The sequence below is a fragment of the Paroedura picta genome, chromosome 11 (assembly GCF_049243985.1).
Source record: "Paroedura picta isolate Pp20150507F chromosome 11, Ppicta_v3.0, whole genome shotgun sequence".
Classification (NCBI taxonomy): Eukaryota; Metazoa; Chordata; class Lepidosauria; order Squamata; family Gekkonidae; genus Paroedura; species Paroedura picta.
The window spans coordinates 25312429-25333985 of record NC_135379.1 but is presented as its reverse complement, the minus strand read 5'-3'; the positions used below and the strand labels follow the sequence as shown (position 1 = coordinate 25333985).

The following is a 21557-nucleotide window of genomic DNA, read 5'->3' as shown; positions in this document are numbered from 1 at the left end:
TATATACGTTGTGCTTATTATTGAATTGCCTTCCATAGATTATTGCTGTAAGACTTTACATATGGATCACCAGACCATCACAGGATTACTTAATATTTTAATTCATTTTTGCATGATTTGAGTTTATTAACCTGTGTGTTTTTACTTGTTTAGGATTGCTGCAATAGCTAGATTTATAGAAATCGCTATGTCTTAATGATTAGAACACTTTTCAAGATTCTCAGTTTTTTTTATACTATTAACTTTAGCTTAACCAAAATATCTCCCGCAAAATAACTTCAGATTGCCATTTGTGATGACCTAAGGTAACATGAACTAAAGCACTGTAAATGTTATCATTTTAATGTGCTGTTACAAGAGATTTGTGATGATATAATGTAAGCTGAAGCGTACATCCACAAGAGGGCAATGTTCAGTATGAACTTGAATCTTAGTTGAGCTTTCTTTTTGATATTTCATTGAATAGGACATTACATTTGAGAAAGAATCTTGCCTCTTGTAAAATGGATAGGAGAATGAGTTCAAGCAACTCCTAATCAATTATCCAGCCAACATACTTTTTCACATAGTCTTTTTATTTAGTTACAGTTTTTTCCCTATACAAATTTAATATGTTCCTACATTCTCACATATATATTCTTAATTTTCATTCTTTTGTTCTGGCTAATGTATACTATACATAGATGTATATGGACAGCCTTTTATGGAATGGCAATAGAAATGTACAGTATAGTCCTAATTAGATCTACTAAATGGGGTTTACACTTCGGGAAGTAAATTTAAGATTACTGTGATAGTCAAAATATAGAAGAGCTATGCAAGTAAGTGATCTTTGGATGGATACACTGATTTATCACTGCTATTCTTTTCTCCTTCAGTTACCACTTTCACACTTCACTATCCATGTAGATTCTCTTCCTGTTTTAAATATAGCTGCCAGAACCTTCCTTTAGAGGTAGGCAGGTGCCAAAGAAAAGTGTTGCAAGCAATGGTAGGAAGAAGATATGGCAGAGAAATCAAATGCCACTTATTCCTCTGATGGAGCTCTGTAATTTCCCTGGCAGCATGGTGTTGCACTTGGATTTCTGAAGCCTGTTTAGTCATTACAGTTTTGGTGATGTGACCAAGTGTGTGTGGTCTCTGTTTTCTGGGTCAACAAACATATTTTCAATTCTTGAAGCATTTTTTAATTGTGACACCCCGCCTTTGTGACTATTTTTGATGTGGGACACATCTTATGGCACAGCCCCTGGGACGGAAATGGATATGGATGTAATATCCATAGCCTGGCCCCAGGGAGTGCACCAGAAGAAGCTGGGGGAGGCTAGGCTACTGCCACACTGTCCAAAGAGCCCTGGGCAGTTGCCCGAGGCCAGGGGACATCACAAAGCAGTGTGGATGCTGGGTGGGCCAGCACTGCCACAAAGATGAGGGATGGTTGTAGGGAGCAGGGAGTCTGGGTGGTGGGGAGGCCTCTGAGGGCTGGGGCAGAGGCCATGTTGCCTCCAGGGGTGGGGCCGCTGACTTCCAGGCCTCCAGGAGATGGAGTGCAGGCTGCTATGCCAGTGCAGACACAGGTGCTGCTCTCCATGCCGGAGGAGGCCAGGGCCATCCTGGGAGAAGAGATAAGGAGGGTGGGAGGACTCTTTGTATACATGTTTGTGTGTATATGTCTGGGGGGAAGGGACCGGGGAATAGGTCAGGGAAGGAAGAGGGAAGGAGAAATAGGGGAGGTGGGAGGGAAGGGGTTTGCATGTGTGTGTTTGTGAGAGGGAGGGAGGGAGGGAGGGATGAGGAGATGGCATGGATTAGAGCTCTGGAACAGGTATGTGTCCCACATACCTGTGAGAGTCTGGGTGTCACTAATTTAATTTCATTCTAAATTTGTTTCCAATATTAGCTATAATCTTCACTCTTTCAAATTGTGCTTCAGCTGTCCAGTGTTGTATGTGGTAAAGACTAGTAGAAAGCTTCATTTTTTAACCTTCCCTTCGATTTCTCTATCTGCTTTTTAATATTCTTCTTACACATTTGTCACATGCATCATCCCGTGGTTTAACAGTCTCTGTCGAGTTTTCTGGTACATTTTAAGGTTTGTGTGTTTGTGTAGCTAAGTGCTTCTCTAGCATGAACTATGAAGCCAGATTGCTATATATGTATTTCTCAGATTGCCAATAACTAAGGCAAGCTGCTTTTGAAAATGAGGGTATTGTCTTAATCAACTTAAGATATCTATTGTGGCTCAACAATTCTCTAAACAGCTTTTCGGGGTCTCATCTGTTTGTTTCTCAAACTCCTTGTTAGTCTTATATTATTTTTGCATTTCATCTGACTGTATGTATTAAAAACTTCCTTTGCTTGGGACCTCAATGTGATGTAGTTGTTTTCCCGGTATATATATTTACTCATTTAAGGTTCCAATCCTTACCCAAAGCGGTGCGTAGTTGTCGGTTCTCCCACCTCCCCCTATCTGAATGCATCTGTAAATGTGATAGGGGAGTGATTGAGGACCTCACACACTACGTAATGGACTGCCCCCTCTATGATGAACCAAGAGACCAGTTTATTAAAAGAATACTCCCTACCACCTCAGGCCTCTCAAAAACTGAGTATATGATCTTACTATTGTCTGATATTGATGCCTACATTACCAATAGAGTTGCACTGTTTGCTCTTGCTGCTAGGAAAATTAGGTCCAAATTGTGCAATCAGGAATAAAACCCGAATCATTATGGTTCCTTTTTATCAGTGTAACTTTTTATTACAATGTAGGAGCTCAATTGACAACTTTTAAACTCCTCGTGATCTTATTAGTTTGATGTCTTAATTTTAACTGATTTTGTGATTCATCTGGTGTAGCTAATGGTTTTTAGAGTGGTTGTTTCCTATGAACATTCTAGGAATGTAAGACCAATGTAGACCATACAGTTTGGTGTAGTAGGTAGGAGTGTGGACTTCTAATCTGGAATGCCGGGTTCAATTCTGCACTCCCCCACATGCACCCAGCTGGGTGACCTTGGGCTCGCCACGGCACTGATAAAACTGTTCTGACCGAGCAGTGATATCAGGGCTCTCTCAGCCTCACCCACCCCTCAGGGTGTCTGTTGTGGGAAGAGGAAAGGGAAGGCGACTGTAAGCTGCTTCGAGCCTCGTTCGGGTAGAGAAAAGCGGCATATAAGAACCAACTCTTCTTCTTCTTCTTCTTCTTCTTCTTCTTCTTCTTCTTCTTCTTCTTCTTCTTCTTCTTCTTCTTCTTCTTCTTCTTCTTCTACTACTACTACTACTACTACTACTACTATGCACAAGAAACGTCAGTGTTCACAAAACAGGCACTCTCTGCAATGCCTCCTATCCTATATAAACAGCTTTGTGGCTCTGAGGTGTAAAAAAATGGTGATAAGGCTTAAAACTGAATTTGATGATATCAGAAGTCAAACATTGATGTTACTTAATCTGAGATTTAAAATTAGAGATATGAAAAATAAGTATAGATGTGAGGAACCATGCAGCTGCCATAGTTGAGTTTCGATGTAAAAGGTACAATACAGTCACAGTTAACTAAGTGACATGAAAATTGCCATTCTCATATATTGTGCAATTTGTAACTTGCACCTGTTTTTACCCGGAAAAGAGTTTTACTGTTCAGTGGTTATATCTCTATGGGAGCCATCCACTTCTGTCAACAACTGTTATTGTGGATTTAATTATGCTGAAGAATCTGAAATTCAGCCATTATTCACTTCTTAGGTAAATAATTATGCAAGTAGCAGTTGGGCTGTTGCACTGTGAGAAACTGCAAGGAGGTCACCATTTATTTTCCTGGAAACATTCCACAGTCCATTCAGTTTTATGTTTGAAATGTCTATATTCTATGAATTTTATACATAACAAGTATAAACTTTTTCATGAGGTGTGTATAAACGTCCTCAAGAATATGGGGTGGGGAAAAGAAAGTTATGAGAGTAATTTGTAATCCAAACCATTGCTTCTATCTTATCATAGCATTTGCTCCTCAAGTTCTGTATTATATTCTAAATCAGTTGTCCCCAACTTTTATCACCGGGGACCACTCAATGCCTTTTACTGAGGCCCGTGGGGGGGGGGGTAGTTTACTCCTCTACTCTCAACCACTGCCCTAACGCTCTCTGATCGCTATGGTAATGTTTAAATATCCCTTCAAAATAAGATACAGACACGCCACAACAATGAACAGAAGGAACATTTTATTTTCATGGAAATTTTAACTCATGACAATGACAAATCAATAGGAACCCTGAGCTTGTTTCTCTGAAATGAGATAGTCCCATCTGGGAGTGATGGGAGACAATGACACTCGAAGTGTGTTGTAAAGGGCAGGGGGGGGATGAAGTAAAGGGGGGAGAAGGCGTCCTTCGGGGCCCACCTCCAATTAGTCGAAGGACCACATGTGCCCCGCGGCCCACAGGTTGGGGATCGCTACTCCAAATGACTGTGGTATCTATAAAAAAAGAAGAAATACATGCAATCACTTAAGCTCTAGAATAAATGCTGATAATGACCTACCCCTGGTAAATGGCAAACATATAGTGGCATTCTGTACCAGTAGAATTTCAACAGTCATGAAAGCCAGTCTCATATAGCATGTAATAGAGACTGGGATACACAACTGAATGTTACCAATACGCTTCCTGAGATATCAGGTGTTCTACAATATTGTACCTGAGACTACTTCTGAATCTTTGACACTGTACTACTCTGATAATATTGGAATTGGGAAGCCTGTCAGGGAAGCAGGAGAAGGTAGATCACCCAGGCACCAGCTGGTCTACCGTGGATGGGCCTTTAAATTTTAAAAAGCCCTTATTTCCTATGGGCAGTAGACCTGGCTTCTCTAAAGCTGTTGCCTACAATCCATAGGGAAGAATGGCCTTTTAAAGTTTAAAGGGATTCTTCCTCTGCCTCCCTCCCTGCTCTTATTGCCTTGGGGGGGGGGGAAGCAATTGCAATATAATTGTTTTAATTCAGTATATGAAAGTTGGAACAGTAATGCTTATTCTTTTCATTACATATCAGAAATACTGTTCCAATATTTCTGGAACAATATCAATATTCCTGGTGTTTAATAATTGAAATTAGAGAATTTAACCTCCCTATGACAAGTTTGCAGTATGCACACACTCATTTTGCATGACAGGTAAACTGTTGATCTTTATTTCATCGTGGGATCTGTTATATTATAAAATCTCACAGTTTCCCCTCCTTTCATTAAGGATTCTATGACCATAGAATGTCATGCATAACATGTTTCCTATATTAAACTCAAAGTTTTAATTTGTTTCTAGTCTCCATTTGAAAACTGTTGCAGTCAGCCCTAGGTTTCAAGTTCCCTGTCTGAAAAATGATGTTCTTACAGCTACTTGGCAACCACATAATAGTTAATCTTTGTACATTAAAATATAGTGCCCAGGAGATGAATACTTTACTGTTCTGTATAATAAACTACACATGATAATGAAACTAATTTTATTGGATCACTTTAGAGTCCTTAGCATCCGATGGCTGCTTGCTGTTATATTTTAGACCATTGCGTCTGAGAGTTTTAACTACTATAGTGTCCTGTTACACAAACTGATTTCAGCCAGTTTTGACAATTTAAGCAAATAGAGCATCTATCAGTTTCATATTCCTGGGGAGAATCACGCTAACAAGGTTGGCAATAATTGCACTTCCTTTCTTTTTCAGATTGAATTTTTTCCGAGACGTTCCTGATTTTCGAGTATTGGCATGTGGTGGAGATGGAACTGTAGGTTGGATTTTGGACTGCATAGGTAACGTTTCTTAGTTTTTATTGGTCTCCCTTTTTGTGGGGGAACACTTACTAAATGTTTACGATTTGACTTTTTCATTCATTTGAGAATGCAAAATTGCCTCTGCCCGTGGTAGTAGACAAAGGTGCAATTCTGTGCAGACTTCCATGGGAGTAAGGCTCACTGAATAAGGCCCATTATGCATGGGGGGAATAGCGCACATTCGGGGTGGAATGGCGGCGACTAAAATTACCAATAACTCACGGTGCCAGCTGCAACCGGCCACAGATTCGGTGCATGCCGCCGAAAAAGCCGCATTAGCGAAACGCGGAAGAAAGCGCAACTTCCGTGTGAACGGGGTGCAACCAGAAGCGGCGCCGGGGTCACCGCATGCATAATCGGTTACTCTGGGTTTTGCCGCTGTTGCATCCCGTCCCGTGCATAAGCGGTTTGCTTCGCTTCTTCCCCCTCCGCATTTTCCATGTGACCCAAAATCGCCGTTTCGGCGGTCGTGCATAATGGGCCAATGAGGGACTTATTTCTAAGTAAATATGCATAGGATTGCACTGAAAGGAAGGGAGGCTGCTGAAAGCAAAAGTGACTTTTGAAAGGTTGAAGTTGTTCTGTATAGCAAAGAACTATAGAGTGAACAAAGATCTGTAAGCAGTTTAGTCATTTTCATATATTGTTGATGATGAATGTCTTATTTTAGTGCTGATCCTCTTTCATTATATTGGTCTTTACTCAGTATTACACCATGCTCATCATTAAAATTTTATCTACCATATCCTAGCATGGTACAGATGAAAGAGGGCTTTTTTGTTTTACCGTTTCTAGGAACAGACCACAGAACCTTCTCACAGCAGTACACTTGTTTTACTCTAATACAATATGTGGTTTTACTGTACAGTGACCCTGTCTCTCAATTCCTGTGATACTAATGGCTTGCAGAGAAAGAAAAAAAAGATGTGGGTTTCTCTGTGTGGTTGCCATATAAGGAAGTGCATGAACCAAAAAATCCACACAGTACTGCAGGTTGGGGAAGTTTATTTTGCAAACCTGGAAGAACCCTCAGGTTAGTAGATCTGTACATTGTCTCATCTGCTTTTATCTTTTAGCTGTCTACTTATTTATTTACAGAGAAAGCCAATATGATTAAACATCCACCAGTTGCAATTCTACCCCTTGGAACCGGGAATGACTTAGCCAGGTGTTTAAGATGGGGAGGAGGTAAATAAAAGCTATTATACTTTATATCCTAAAAATGTGTTATCAAGAACAATTTCCTTTGCAAAAGAAATTCCATACTGTACATGTTTTAGGTGCATGAAATAAGATTTCAGGGTGACACAGTATTTAGAATGTTGAACTAAGACCTGTGGATCTGAGTTCAAATCTCCCTGCCACAAAATTGGATGATCTTGGATCATTTCCTCTCTAAACATAACCACCTTCACAGAGTTGTTCTGAGAAGGAAATGGAGGAGAGACAAACATGTGCACTGTCTTGACTCCTGAGCTCCTTGAAGGAAGGATAAAATTATGAAATAAATTCCTTTACAACATGACACTTCAAAGTATTACCCAATTGGGTTGTTCAACATGTGTGTCTATACTCAATGAAAGACACAACAGGGAGATTCCAGAAGTAGACAGAACTTTATTGCAATAAATAAGAACTCTAGCAAAACCCCAAGAATTCCATTAATAAGACCCTAACAATTACCTTTTATACAATGTGATAAACGTCTTTTAGACATGCACAGATTACAGTATACGTAAGTTCTCATATCTGAATAAGCACATTTTTGTCAATTATAAATATATCTTGTGATGAATTTATATATTTCTGTATACTAGCCTTCGTTTTTGAATTGGCTTCATTGATGGAAATCCATAGAAAGAGAGTACTAAATGCATCAGCCCAATCATGCTGTGGCCAGATCATAAAACCTGCTGATAGTATGCATTTCCATGAATTCAATACAAGTAGTATACAATCACTGATATTTCTGTTGTTTTACATGTTATTTTAGTGGATTATTTATTAATAACAAGAAGCATGAGTTATTTTTGTTCCCCTTTAGAGATTACTATACTGAAAGGATTATCCTCAATAATATTATTATGTTAATGTTTGAATGTTTAAAAACTAGTCTCAGGTCCTGTTTGGCTGATATCTTGGATGTGTTTTTGTTGTTGTTGTTGTTGTTCTTTCCTTCTCTCATCTAGCAGTAGATTTCAGACAATCAGTCTTGTGGTGCTATCTACCAGGATCTATGGAGGCAGAGATTAATTATTGAGGATGGTACATGCAATGTCAAACTTCCATTCCTGTTTTGTTTGTCTTGAAAGTATGAAGGGCATATTTTACATCCAGTACTTTCTAAAAGAGGAGGGCATATTTTTACATCCAGTACTCTCTAAAAGTGATAACTTGCACAAAATCCCAAGAAATAATGCAGCTGAGAAAGAGGACCCCTGCAGATTATGTAAGTGATAATAATTTAAGGTTCCAGAGAAGTCTTTAATTGGACCTACCTACAATTGTCTTATTAGTAGCCTGTGGGAAACGGTACATTTTATTTATTTTTTGTTTGTTTATTTATTTATTTGATTTATTTACCGCCACTCCCAAAACCGGTCAAATATAAGAATAAAACCCCATAAGAACAACAAAAGGCCTCAATGGCAAATAAAATAATCTATATCCCTTCCCCTTCTCCAGCCACAGCCTATAAGGCCAAGGCACACCGGTCCCCAATATCCAGCATCATCCTCGGGAGAGAGGTGCCTCTGCCCAGCTGACCAGGTGACAGGGCTCTACTGGAACCTATATATAGGGAGGGACCCGATCTTCCTGGCCCGGCCTCAACCAAATGCCTGGCAGAAGAGCTCCATCTTACAGGCCCTGCAGAACCTGGACAGCTCCTCAGGGCCCTCAGCTCTTCTGGGAGCTCATTCTACCAGATCAGGGCCAGGGCGGCAAAAGCCCTGGCTGTGGTTGAGGCCAGGCATGCCTACTGGGGGCCTGGGATAACCAGCTGATTCATAGCTGCAGAGGGAAGAGCCCTGTGAGGGCCATAAGGATACAAGCGATCCCTCAGATCGCACCAGGGGAGGTGTGTTTCCTGGACCTGTCCCCTCTATCCAGCCGCAGGACCTCTGCCTTGGAGGGGTTGAGTTTCAGGAGATTCTTACTGAGCCATCCAAACACTGTTTCCAAACATCTGGCAAATGTTTCCAGGGTCCAGCCGGGCATCCATCAGGAGATAGAGCTGGGTGTCATCAGCAAACTGATGACAACCCAACCCCAAACCCCAGACCAGCTGATCCAGGGGGGTCATATCAATGTTGAAAAGCATGGGGGAGAGCATCGTCCCATGCAGGACCCCACAGAGGAGTGCAAAGGAGCCAGACAACTCTTCCCCCACTGCCACCCTCTTTCTCTGGTGCTAGAGAAAAGAGACCAGCCACTGTAAGGCCATCCCCATAATCCCAACCCTGGCAAGGCGGTAGGCTAACTACTCATGGCCGACCACATCATACGCGGCTGACAGATCGAGAAGCTTGAGGATAGCTGAACCTCCACGATCCAACTGGTTCCGGAGATCATCTGTCAGGGCAATGAGTACAGTCTCCACCCCATGACCAGGATGGAAGCCTGACTAGTATGGGTCAAGGGCCGAAATTTCCTCCAAGAAAGCCATGAACTGGTCTGCAGCAGCCTTCTCAACTACCTTACCCAGAAATGCAAGGTGTGAGACTGGGCGGTAGTTAGTGGGGTCCCACGGATCCAGCAATTTTTTCAGGAGTGGGCGGACCACTGCCTCCCTCAACCCTTCAAGAAACTCTCCTGATATCAGAGAAGTTAACAAAATCACAAAGATCCAGCACATTATCCTAGCAAGTAAACTTTGGTGTCATGTTGTCTTCCCATTTTGTTTTATATTCCTTCTGCTCACTACTGATTAGTAAGGGAATCCTGGGTGCAGTCTTGAAGGTATGCTGATGTTAAACCAGGAGGTTATAGGCTATCTATATAAGTCTCTCTGAGTTTTCTAAAAGATAAACAAGATAAAATGAATAAATAAAATAATTCCACCTCTCTCCCCCTTTAATTGTTTTCTGAATCCCTGTTGGAACCCAGTCTTCAGTTATTGGTTTGGTATCCTTCACTGTGCTTTGTAACTCTAGTTTTATGTTTTGTAGCCCTTTGCCTTTCTCCTAGTCCCCAAATGCAAGGCTTCTAAGATTATTGCCATGAGTCCTGTGCAATTACATGCTGCTAGCTCTTTGATTCTTTTTTGTAGATTTTACTTCTGTCTGCTGAGGAACATGACTTTTGTACCAACTGTGATGTATTCATGACTAGATCTTTAACTTTCAATGTATCTAGTAATGCTTGTTCTCAGATAATACACTAAAAACCCCAACAGTGGTCATAAGACATAAACCCTTCTCGTCTGAGATGTTGAAAAAGCATTCTAATTTTGTTGATCATAAATCTGGCTTATTAGGTAGACAAAAGATCTTTTTCCTCAGGTAGCTTAGCCAACCTTGACATTTTACCAGCTTTTGAAATTTTCACAGAGCATATTTGATCCCTCTTGAAAATGTTCTGGTTTATATCTAATTTCCAGATCCCATAACTGTCATGATTTCTAGGAAATTCGTGAAATAGATACATAAAAGAATTATTTCTGAAGACAGCTTACATGGCACTTTATATGCAGAGTTTATTCAGAAACAGTTGTAATTGTATAACATGACATTGTGATCTGATTAATGTTCATAGAATCATAGAGTTGGAAGGGACCTTCCGGGTCATCTAGTACAATCTCCTGCACAATGCAGGAACTCAGAACTACCTGGTTACTCACAGTGACCCCAATTTCATGCCCAAGTGATTCCCACCACACCAAAAATCTCCAGAATCCAGCCTGACCTCGAGGAAATTCACCTATCATCCCATAGTGGCGATCAGCAATTCACTTGGTAGACTAGGAATGGCCACAAGAGAAAAACAGTGGCACATCCCTTCCTGTCCACACACTCACAATCTGCCTAAGTGCTTAAAAACTTAGAAGAAGAAGAATCCACCACCTCCCGAGGAAGCCTGTTCCACTGAAGAACTGCTCGAACTGTCAAGAACTTCTTCTGGATGTTTAGCCGAAAATTCTTTTGAATTAATTTCAACCCATTGGTTCTGGCTCGGCCGTCTGGGGCCACAGAAAAAAATATTCAGGACATCATTAATGATGGTCAGGGCATCATTACAAATGTATGACTTTTTAAAAACCGTTTTGAATAGCCTTGTCCTTCTTAGGAGTCATGAAAAAAAAACAGGAATTTCTTTTTTTAGCATTTTAGAATAGGAGAATGTTAAGCAATGAAATGGAAACTGTTTACACATTGAATCTTCTGGGCTGACTCAGCTTTAACATCGTCAGTCCAGAGCAGGGGTAGTCAAACTGCGGCCCTCCAGATGTCCATGGACTACAATTGAGCCCCTGACAGCGAACGCTGGCAGGGGGCTCCTGGGAATTGTAGTCCATGGACATCTGGAGGGCCGCAGTTTGACTACCCCTGCTCTGGACTGACAGAAAACAGTTATCAGTCAAGCTTTTTAATTTTTTGAGGTAAATTTTTGGCTTTCTGGAACCCTAGGAATCCCACAGTATAAATACTTCTGGAAATTCCAGATAGCTTTCCCTTGAATCTGGGCTCTGAGAGACGATCTTCTAAGAATGGATTCTTCCAGTCTTACCCTCTGGAGGCTGAAACCATGCATTCTTCTAAAGCTCTTACACAGTACAATCTCCTAGGCCAATTCTGCCCAGGCGGAAAAGGCCAGTGCCATGTTTTCTTCTCTCACAAAGTCATGACCTTTATACATGTATAAAATAGCTACATAGCTACATACAGCTTTTAAATCATGACAGTGTAGACTCCTAGGTTCCACTTTGTCCTTTACTAAGTTGTGTTTGAATGAATGAATTTCCTTGTGAAATGCAGTGTCCATCTTTAGCCAATGATGAGGTCAATACTAGAACCTAATGTAAGTTCCTTTACTACATGGATTTGTTTGCAAAAGGACCAGATATTGCTCAGTATACGTCAGAAGGTTTTTTTAACTAGCATACTCCTTCCTTATGGACCTGCTTAATGCTTCCCTCTGATTGTCTGGAATATTCTATAGAATGGAGGAAACTGGGAGCACGTAACAATGGAAAATTACTCAGTGGTAATTCATTTGGTCAGAATCCCTCTTCTCCCACCCTGCAACCCTCTTCATTTCTATTTTTTATGCACTGTCCATGGTGGATTGGTACTTTACCAATGTGCAAGCCAAAAGCAGGAACCTGGAGAAAATAAAACAAAACTGCTTGAATTCTCTTCCTTTTGCTATTCTTTGCCTCCTTTTCCCTGATAGTTGGTGCCACAACACTGATTGTTTTTCTGAAACTTTTCCATAGGATTGGAGAACGCAAGGGATGCCAACAAATGTAGTTGCTGGTGAGTAATTTTCCTACTCCATGATGCAAACTCCTGGCTTAATTTATGGATCTTGAAACAAATACGCTTTATCAATTTGCAGAATAAGCTCCAACACTATGTAACTCACTACTTGGCAATATTAATTTTGTAGGTCATTGCAGAAAGATAAGATTTTTGTTTCTTTGTATGAAAAATCATTCCCTCCCATCCTCTGTGGATGAAGGTTGCAAGTACCCACATTAATACACAGACAAAAATAACAGTCATGCAGTGCCTTTTTTAAAGACCAACAAAAATATCACAAAATAGCATGCAAGCTTTCACGTCATCTGAGATCGGGCTTGATGTTCATTCCTGCTTCTCCCTCCCTGCTCCCCTCCCCTGAAAAGGGGGGATGAAATAAAAAGTCATGATAGCAAAAGATTGTTTTAAAATGGAATATGTTACAACCTGAATTGATTTAGTTTGGATGGTACACAAAGTGTTTTTAAGAAGCTATTATGAGTACACAAGGACTTTCAAGTAGATAAAATAAAATCCCAATAAAGACAAAATACTTACTGTCTTTAGCTAGTGTTCTTTATGCTTTTCTGTGGCCTTTCCTATTTCCTGTTCAGACCTGAAAATGCAAAACAATGTGCATTTTTGCCATTATTTGATTTCTATCATAATCACCTACTTTGGAGGTGCTTTCCCATATTCCTTTCTGTGCCAGCCAACAGTAAATAATGTTGATGCTGCACAATAAAATACAGTTGGCTCCCAGAGAAGAATTAGGTTTGTGGACTACACTGCTCCCATGTTGAAGCTCTTGACAAACTGGTCCAGGACAATCCATGGTGATGGTTGGCACATGTTCTGAGGAGTGTAATGGAGCTATACAACCATATACATACTTAAAGATGCATCTGGGAGGTTATTTTGGTTATCTGAATCAGAGTACAGGTTTCTATGTAAACTACAAAGCCATCTTCAGGACTGCTACACCTTCCTAAATCCATTGAAGTCAATGGATCTGGAAGGGTGGCATTCTGTTTAGGATTTCAACTTTAGTCTACTGGCAGTTAGTGTCCCATGTGCTAAAAGAGACACCATTTGCTAGGCCACCTTGTTCCAGTTCCAGTTCCTGCTCTGTTGCCTTTCCCATGAACAAAAGGTTATGCTGGCATCATTTTGAATTTAAAAAAAAAGAAATCTTTGGTTCTTCTCTTTATCTTGGACTGATCAGAAATGTCCAAGTAGTTCTGATGCTAGTTTAGATGGTACACAAAGGGTTTTCAAGGAGTTATAATGAGTGCACAAGGACTTTCAGGTAGTTGAAAAAATAAAAGCTTTCTACTTTCTTATAACTCTGAAGGGATGCTTCTGCCATCTAAGCTGATCTGGGAATATTAGAGGGGAGTGAGATAAAAATCATAGACTAGGCTTTATTATAAAAAGATGATCTAGAAACCAGCCACATATGCTTGAGTCTTTTTTTTTTTTTGGTTTCTTATCATAAAAGCTGTTGTCCAATGGTAAGAAAGTTGAACAGAGCTTCTATGAACCTGTTCAATTTTTACAGTCCTTTTTTTTTTCTTTCAAGGGCTTCAACATAGAAAGCCTGATTTGGACTCTGTTTTCCTTTGAATAGCAGACCTCTTCCTATGTCAAATCAGAATGTTTCTTCATTTCAGCAGTGGTTTGCCAGGTGTCATTGGAAGGCTGGAGTGGGTCAGGAGAGCTATTTTTGAAATCTAAACATATAGCTTTCTTAGGTATACATAAATAATTGTGCTATTATTTAGTTAATATTATATAATTCATTTAGTTTTTCTTTTCCCTTTTTTTCTATCTGTAAAAGTAGAGTAACATAAGCTTGTATCAGATGGTTGTTATGAGGAGGCATGTGCACCTCAGAAAAATTAATTTTCAGATCCAGATACCAGGGAGCTGAAAAATATTAATATTCCTGATTTTCTGGATTCCAGATATCAGTTTATTATTGGGATTTGATTTTTTTTTCTGGGATTTCAATATTATTTGGTTCACTTGTTCCCTATGAATATTCTCTATTGCGATCTGAAGGGGATATTTTTTATAAGTGCAGCTGCTAGAATTAAAGGGTTAGCATACCATTGCTCAGGCAGGGAGATGGTGGTGCAAGAAGAAGACTGTGTTTCCCATGCTTGAGTGGGAAACTCATGAACAATTTGTCACGTTGCCTAGCTAAGGTGCACAACTGGAGCAGGGCATACCACTCCATCCAACTTTAAAAAGCAGTCCTTGCTCTCTCCCATGCTGCCAAAAGTCTTTACTACCCACATTCTTGTTATTTTAGTCTTTCTACTGGTTTCTATCATTGTTCCATCTTGTATATCTACTTCTCTTGTCACAGCTTGTGGATTTTGGGGTTGGTGGATCCTAGGGGTGGGGCCCATGCCTGCTTGCTGGGCTTTGCCAGGTATGGGGGCCTCCATAAGATGCCAGTGCATGCAAGATAGCAGAATTGCCCTGGCTGGGGGGGAAAGCTGTTGTGCATGGCGGGTGGCTGGGGGAATCATCAATAGAGGCTGACACTTATGGGGATTCTCCTGTGCATCACCTCCAAGGGTTCCAGCAGGCCCAAGTGGTAGAGGGAGGTTGTCTTGGGTGTTGCTCAGTCCCTGCATGGGGGCCTGCTGATGAATTTATACCCTGGTATTCCCTGCAGTTGGCTGGCTGCGGGATGGGGTAGTGTGTTCTGGATCCCACCACCTTGGTGCCTACACTCATATGCATAACAATAAAAGCTTTGGCCTTTAAAGCCGAAGGATGAAACCATGAGTCTGTGTCTTCTGTATGCTCGGACCTGTCCTCCGCTGCCCAGCAGTGGCACCAAATGTTGCCCGCCAGCTATATGATCCTTAAGTTTCAAGTAAATTGGAGCAAGAGTCCAATTCTATGGGCCCCTGAACAAGGTGCCCTCTATTGTTTCCTGGAGGGGGGGAATGCCAAACTTTCTCCAGGGCAAAGTATCCAAACATTCAAAAATGAACAAAGCAACCACTGGCCAAAGTCTCCCAATGCAAACAGAGTAAACAAGCCCAAAGAACCAATGCAGAATGATGGAATACGAACTAAAACTTAAGACAATGTAACAAGTTTAACAAAACCAGTGTCAAATCAGAGAATTCTCCAAACCCAACAATTAGGGATGGGATGGGCAAGGATTGGAAAAGTTTGGTTTGGAGTTAGGGATATTCCTCAACCTCCCAGTGACTCAACTCCATGAAACAAACCAGTCCACTTTGTGCTGGTTAATTTGCTTCTTTTTGCTTACCCTGCAAATGGCAGGCTAAAATGGCTTTCCAACAAAGAGCTGATGGGCTCAGGGTTTGCTGAGCTGATCATGCAGAGAGTGAACTCTTGGCTTGGGGTGTGCAGGGTCTGCCCCACTGCAGCCATTTCAATGTGTTTTTCTCTTCCCTCCTTTTAATGAAAGATAAGTGAATGAGTATGCTGAAATGGCTTACAGCCATTTTAAGCTGACAGTCGGGCATTCATGTCCATCTCCTGTCAGTCTAAAATGCCAGCTGAATTCCAAACTGAACCAGACAAATGTCCATGAAAGGTTCAGGGAAGATGCCTCCCCCAGTTCTTAGTTTGGGGAGCATAAAACGGAGTAATTTTGTGGGGATTTGTACCTATTACAATTCCAACCAATGTTGAATCAGATAATCCAGCCTGTGTACAAACCAGTAATCTCAGGCAATAACAAACCCAAGAATCCACTTCAAGCCCAACATAAATCAACCTGGCAAAAGAACATAGTGTTTCAAAAGAAAAATCATTTTAATGGACACACTTTAAACCAGAACAGTGTGGCAAACCAATACTGAGCCCCAGGGAGACACATACTCATGATAAAATTTAGGGGGAGGGGGGACAGTCTTGAGAACCTTAAAATACTGAGTTCCTCCCAAATATTTCTGGGATTTTTCATGACCCATTTCCCAATATCCCAAAATCCCCTAGTGTATCCAGAAAATATCAATAATGTATTTTTCAAATATATTTTGGACCAAATATATCTGAATGCAAATCCCTAGTTATGAGTTTTAACAAGGTAAGGATCGAGCATGTTATGTTTGTTGCCACTTCTCTTATGTATCATAAATATCAACAGAAAAGGAAACAGAAATTCTCCTTCTGATTTGTTGGATTGTTATCATACTTTGGTTCTATTAAGTTGATCCAAACCATGCAATTGCACTGAAATTTTCTTCTCCTTGAGTAGCATCTTTGGATCAAATCCTGTTGTTTCTAAATTTGTATAGTTTGAAATTTATGTAAAAACTTTGAGAGGTATGTACATACAGTTGTTAACAGATGAAGTGTAGGTGTTAATGTAATTACATTAAATTTTGCTATGCTTAGCATGCTTATTCAGACTATTTTTCTCAAAGGATATAGGGATATTCTGTTTGCCAGGAGGCAAAAAAAAAAAAAATCAGCTGAGCAGACTACATTCTGCCCTTGGCTTCTTTGTTATCTTTGTTCACATTTCACCAAGTTATACTGTTTACATGTGTTTGCAGTTGTTCAACCTGGAGAAATGAATGTATTTTTTTTTAATGCTGGTACTATAATTATGGCCCCTGAATTTAATCAAGGAAATAAAATGCTGGCAAAGTCTTTTGTATTCAGAGTTACTCACCCCATTTTACAGGTTATGAAGGTGAGAATCTTTTCAAGATCTTAAAAGACATTGAAAACAGCACTGAGATCTTACTGGACAGATGGAAATTTGAAGTAATACCCAATGATAAAGATGAGAAAGGAGACCCAGTGCCTTACAGTATCATCAATAATTACTTCTCAATTGGAGTGGTAAGGTTTTTGTTTATTCTTAAGTGGTATTTTTTGCTGTTCTAAATAAGTGATTAGATGTGATGTTCAGAGTGAAGGATGGCTAAATGCAGAATTTATATTACCTTCAATTTTTCATTTAAAAGGAATACATAGATTGATGATAATTTACATAAATTTAGTTACATAGTCAAAATAGAATTATTTCCTCAAGCTCTTCCACCTGTTCATGTATGGGCAATATAATCATACTATTCCTAATGCTTTCTATGAAGAGCTGCAGCAATAAATTAGTGGTGCCTATACAAATATAAATTATGAATCATTCATTAACACCTCTTAACTGTTATGTTGGTAAATATTCAATCTTACAGAAGCAAGATTATGAAGACTTTTATACACTCCTTTTTAACAAACATGGCTCCATATGTATTTTAATAAAGAAAAATATACATATATACTTATTGCTAGATAATATAGAAACCAAAAAGTGCTGATGGTATATTTTTGGAGTAGGGGTGTATGTTTGGTTCTGTCCAAGCTGAAAAAATAGCTGAAAAATACTTTCAGTATTTTATCAGCTAATATTTCAAGCTGGAAAGGGGTCACATTCCTAGCCCAGCATAGACAGTGCATGTAAAGAGTTCCAAACAGTACCAGTGTAATACACTGGTGGTCAGCAAACCCCAGTGCCTTCTCTAAAATGCTTTTTTTCCCCCTCTTCATTGAAAACAATGGAGAATGGGAGAACCTTCTTGGGACTCTCTGTACGTTCACTGGTTCTGCTTGGCATGGAAAAATCCCCCTATTCAAAGGTCCCCTATTTAAAGGGTCTGCAAAATGGTACTCTTCTTCAAGTTGGTACAAGTGGAGGCCACCTGGGGGCCCGTAAAAGGTATCAAAAAACCTTGTGCAAAACCCAGTCTAATGTAGGATGCGGCCTGCCTGTTGGGGCATATGAATAGTAAAGGGAGCAGTGCATTGGACTGGATGGGGGGACAGTTTGAGTGAACACAGGGAAGAACTACTGGGAAGCGAAAGGCTTTCTGTCCCTGCCCCTCCAGAAAAGCCAGATCCACCAAGCCTTCCAAAAAGGTCCCACAAACCTCACACCCATTTATATATTTGCATTTTTTCTGTCTGCAACCCCCTGATTGAACTCCCAGCAAAACCCCCCATAGATCCCTCCAGACTAAAGAGTAAGCCCTGTCAAGGCCGCTGCCACCCTTCTGTCAGGACCCAGATACCAACAGCTAAACATCAGAATTTTGGTGGTCCCACCTGGTGAGGGGATTACTGGATGTTCACTTGTGGGCAAACGCGTCATATCCAAGAGCAACAACCTCCCCCCCTCCCGAGAGTCCTTGCTTCCATAATGCTAGCCAGGTGCCTGGCCAAATGCCACCGCCTCTCAGGGAAAACTGAGGTGATTAAACAGGTATTCCATGAAGCCCTGCAGCCTTGCCCACAGGGACCGTTCATTATCAAACGCCATCACCTCCTTCTTTCCCTGGACACTATCAGGGCTGCCATCTCAGTGGGCCTAATAAGCTTAAATATGTCTACATAGCACCCACTGAGAGCCTTGGTGCACATCTTCTGTGATAAGTGGGTGCCCGGGGGCACATCTTTGTCTGTATAACCCTCTGGCGGATCATCTGGCCCCCTATCACTCTTCCCCTTTAGGCAGTGCTCTCTGGCTTCCTTTCTGCATTTTACCAACCAAGATGGGACCCCCGCCACAAAAGTTCCCTGATCCCAGTAATTCAGGTCCCAAGTACCAACCCCATCTTCCTTATCCAATGATGAGTAGTCACTTGATGATTCCCCAGAAGAACGCCATAAATGGCCTTTCTTGCATCTCTTCTTCTTCCTGACCTCTTCCAATGCTGTGCCTTCTGCAGCAGACGCCACCAAAGTAGCATCTTCTAGCAATGGTTCACCTTCATCCATGCCTGAACCTGTTGGCCCTTGTGGCACCCTGAGGTTGGGCTGGCAACCTGCAGCTGAAGAAACAAGGGGAGAAGCCCCACACCCGCTCCCCCAAGTAACTGTTCCCATGCATGCCTGACTGCCATTTGAGGAGGAAGCCCCAGACTGCCTCTTAGGCAGAGCAACTAGCTCCCCTGGGAGACACCCTCCAACCTTTCCTACTGGTCTGGGCAAGGGGCAACCCCTGCAGGTAAAGGTTTTAGTCCTTTCCTTCCTTTTAAAAATGTTATATAATTATAATTCACTCTGTCCAATGTCCGGCAAGGAGAACCCAACGTTAAAAGGCATCCATGGCACAAAGGAGAACGTGCAACCACGGGGGGAGGGGGAGCAAAAGCCCTCAATACTTAGCTTCAAAATGTGCCATGTAGGAACCCAGAAGCAGCCTGAGAAGCAGCCAGCAGTCTGAGCTGTCAGCAGCAAAGGAGGCCACGCATGTATGCAGACCTCCATTTAAACCTGCTGGTTAGTGCCGCCCACACCCCAATCTTGTGGCGGCCCACAAGAGTACAGTCGCGTGCGCATGTGAAGGAGCTCGCCCAGTTCTTTGTTTGCCGGGCTCGTCCACATTTGCAATGTCCACCATGTATTTAGGACAGCTGCATCATTTATAATATTGACCTGACATTTGTATCCCACTATGTTCTCATATCCCTTAAACCTGATAAACAGTAGTAATCTCTTCCCATGTGTTAAATTATGATTTCTGAGATCCTCTAAGATGCCATCTGAATGATTTCAGCCATATGCCATGTTCAAGTACAAAATCAAAGCACTTTGTGGGGTTACATCCCAGTTATTGAATTCTCTCCTTTTGCATACTCACTAAGCAACCTTTGATCATCAAAGTGTACATTCTAGTTTTAAGTCTGAGCTCTTAGTTGATCCTGAATTCATGGAGCCACCAGCAGTCTCAGTTGCTGTGTCTGAAACTGCTACCCACAAAATGAGACAGAGCGAATGCCCAGGAAGAAATGCTTCCCTTTCTCACCTGGCGGGGCCTGTAAGACATCTTGGAATGGTTGGTTACCACCCTTGCCCACCAGCAAAACACTGGTGGGAGATGGTGGCGGCCACCCAACATGTTTTGAGCCAGCTTGGTATAGTGGTTAAGAGTGGCAGCCCCTAATCTGGAGAACTGGGTTTGACTCCCCAGTCTCCACATGTAGACAGCTGGGTGACCTTAAACCAGTTACATATCTCTTAGAGCTTTCTCAGCCTCGCCTACCTCACAGGGTATCTGTTGTGGGGAGCTGAAGGGGAGGCAATTGTGAGCCATTTTGAGACTCCTTTGGTTAGTAAAAAGCAGAGTGCAAAACCCCCTGCTGCTGCAGCTTCTCATTCACTTTTGTGTGTGTGTGCTTATGTTATTGCCCTATGAATTTTGGCTTTTTTGTATGGCCAGGTACAATACAAAGGAGTTTCAGTAATGCATAAGCCATGCATCTGTCATCTCTCATTTATCCTTGGTGTAAATGAAACCACATAATTTGGTAAAACAAGCCTCTAATAGGAAAAATGACCTGTATCAAGAAAGGATCTTCAGATGGCTTGCAAAAAATGCCAAATCCCCTTGCTTTGTTTTTTTTAACGTGTGATTTATCCTGTTGAGGACAATCTCATTCATATTGGAATTGCTGATGAACAAATAACAGTATATATTCATGTTGACGTTATTACCCTAAAGTAGCTTGTGCACCTGACAAAGACAAGTATACTTTTACAACATCTAATATATTACCATCCATATGCACTATCAAATAGAGATTGGTGTGGTCATGATTTAATACCCTTCAAGTCTAGTCAGTCACTAAGAACCTCTTACTCTGCTAGTAGGGGAAAAATGATTGCTTAGTTCTCATAATCATAAATTTGATGTTATTATGGGTTTCACTCCCCATCACAGTTCTGCAAGTTGTTAGCCTCATCTTTCATTATATATCTTTAATACATTCCCACAGAATGGGAAAAGAACCTCAAATATAAGTATTTTAGATAATATTTTGTGCTAGATAATATTTTTTGCTGGCATTGACATCATGTTCTGTTCCAGATATAAAATGTTTTGGGCATTAGAAAAGCAGTGCAGACCTGTAATTGATGGTAACCAAATCAGAGTGATCACTATACAGAATAAGAGTGATATGGCAAATAACTTCACAGAGAATTTCACTATATATTTTTTCAATTTTAGTTTTGTATACTGCCTATTGTCCTAAAAGGACCAGGATTAATTTTCAAAGGTACTCCATAAGATATTTACAGAGCAAAACATGGTATGTTCAGAGCTGATCTGGTAGAGAGGTAGCTGATATAAGCCACAGTAGCCGAGTTGATGACATAGGACAAGTGAGTGAAGAAGCTTTATTTCTGTCCATCTGATAGCCAAATCCCACAGGTGAATTGTTCAGTGCATGTCATCTGCTGGCATGAAGTTGCAGTGATGTAA

General features: G+C 41.0%; 1 protein-coding gene across 9 annotated transcripts in view; it reads left to right on the top strand.

The window, feature by feature from the left end:
• The window catches only part of DGKB (diacylglycerol kinase beta), a 272726-nt gene that overhangs the window by 94505 nt on the left and 156664 nt on the right, over positions 1-21557 (top strand). For all 9 annotated transcript variants that reach the window (XM_077304457.1, XM_077304458.1, XM_077304456.1 and 6 more), the window contains 3 exons: positions 5722-5807; positions 6927-7016; positions 16977-17137. In XM_077304457.1, coding sequence (XP_077160572.1) covers positions 5722-5807; positions 6927-7016; positions 16977-17137 — 337 coding nt within the window. The remainder of the gene's footprint in view (positions 1-5721; positions 5808-6926; positions 7017-16976; positions 17138-21557) is intronic.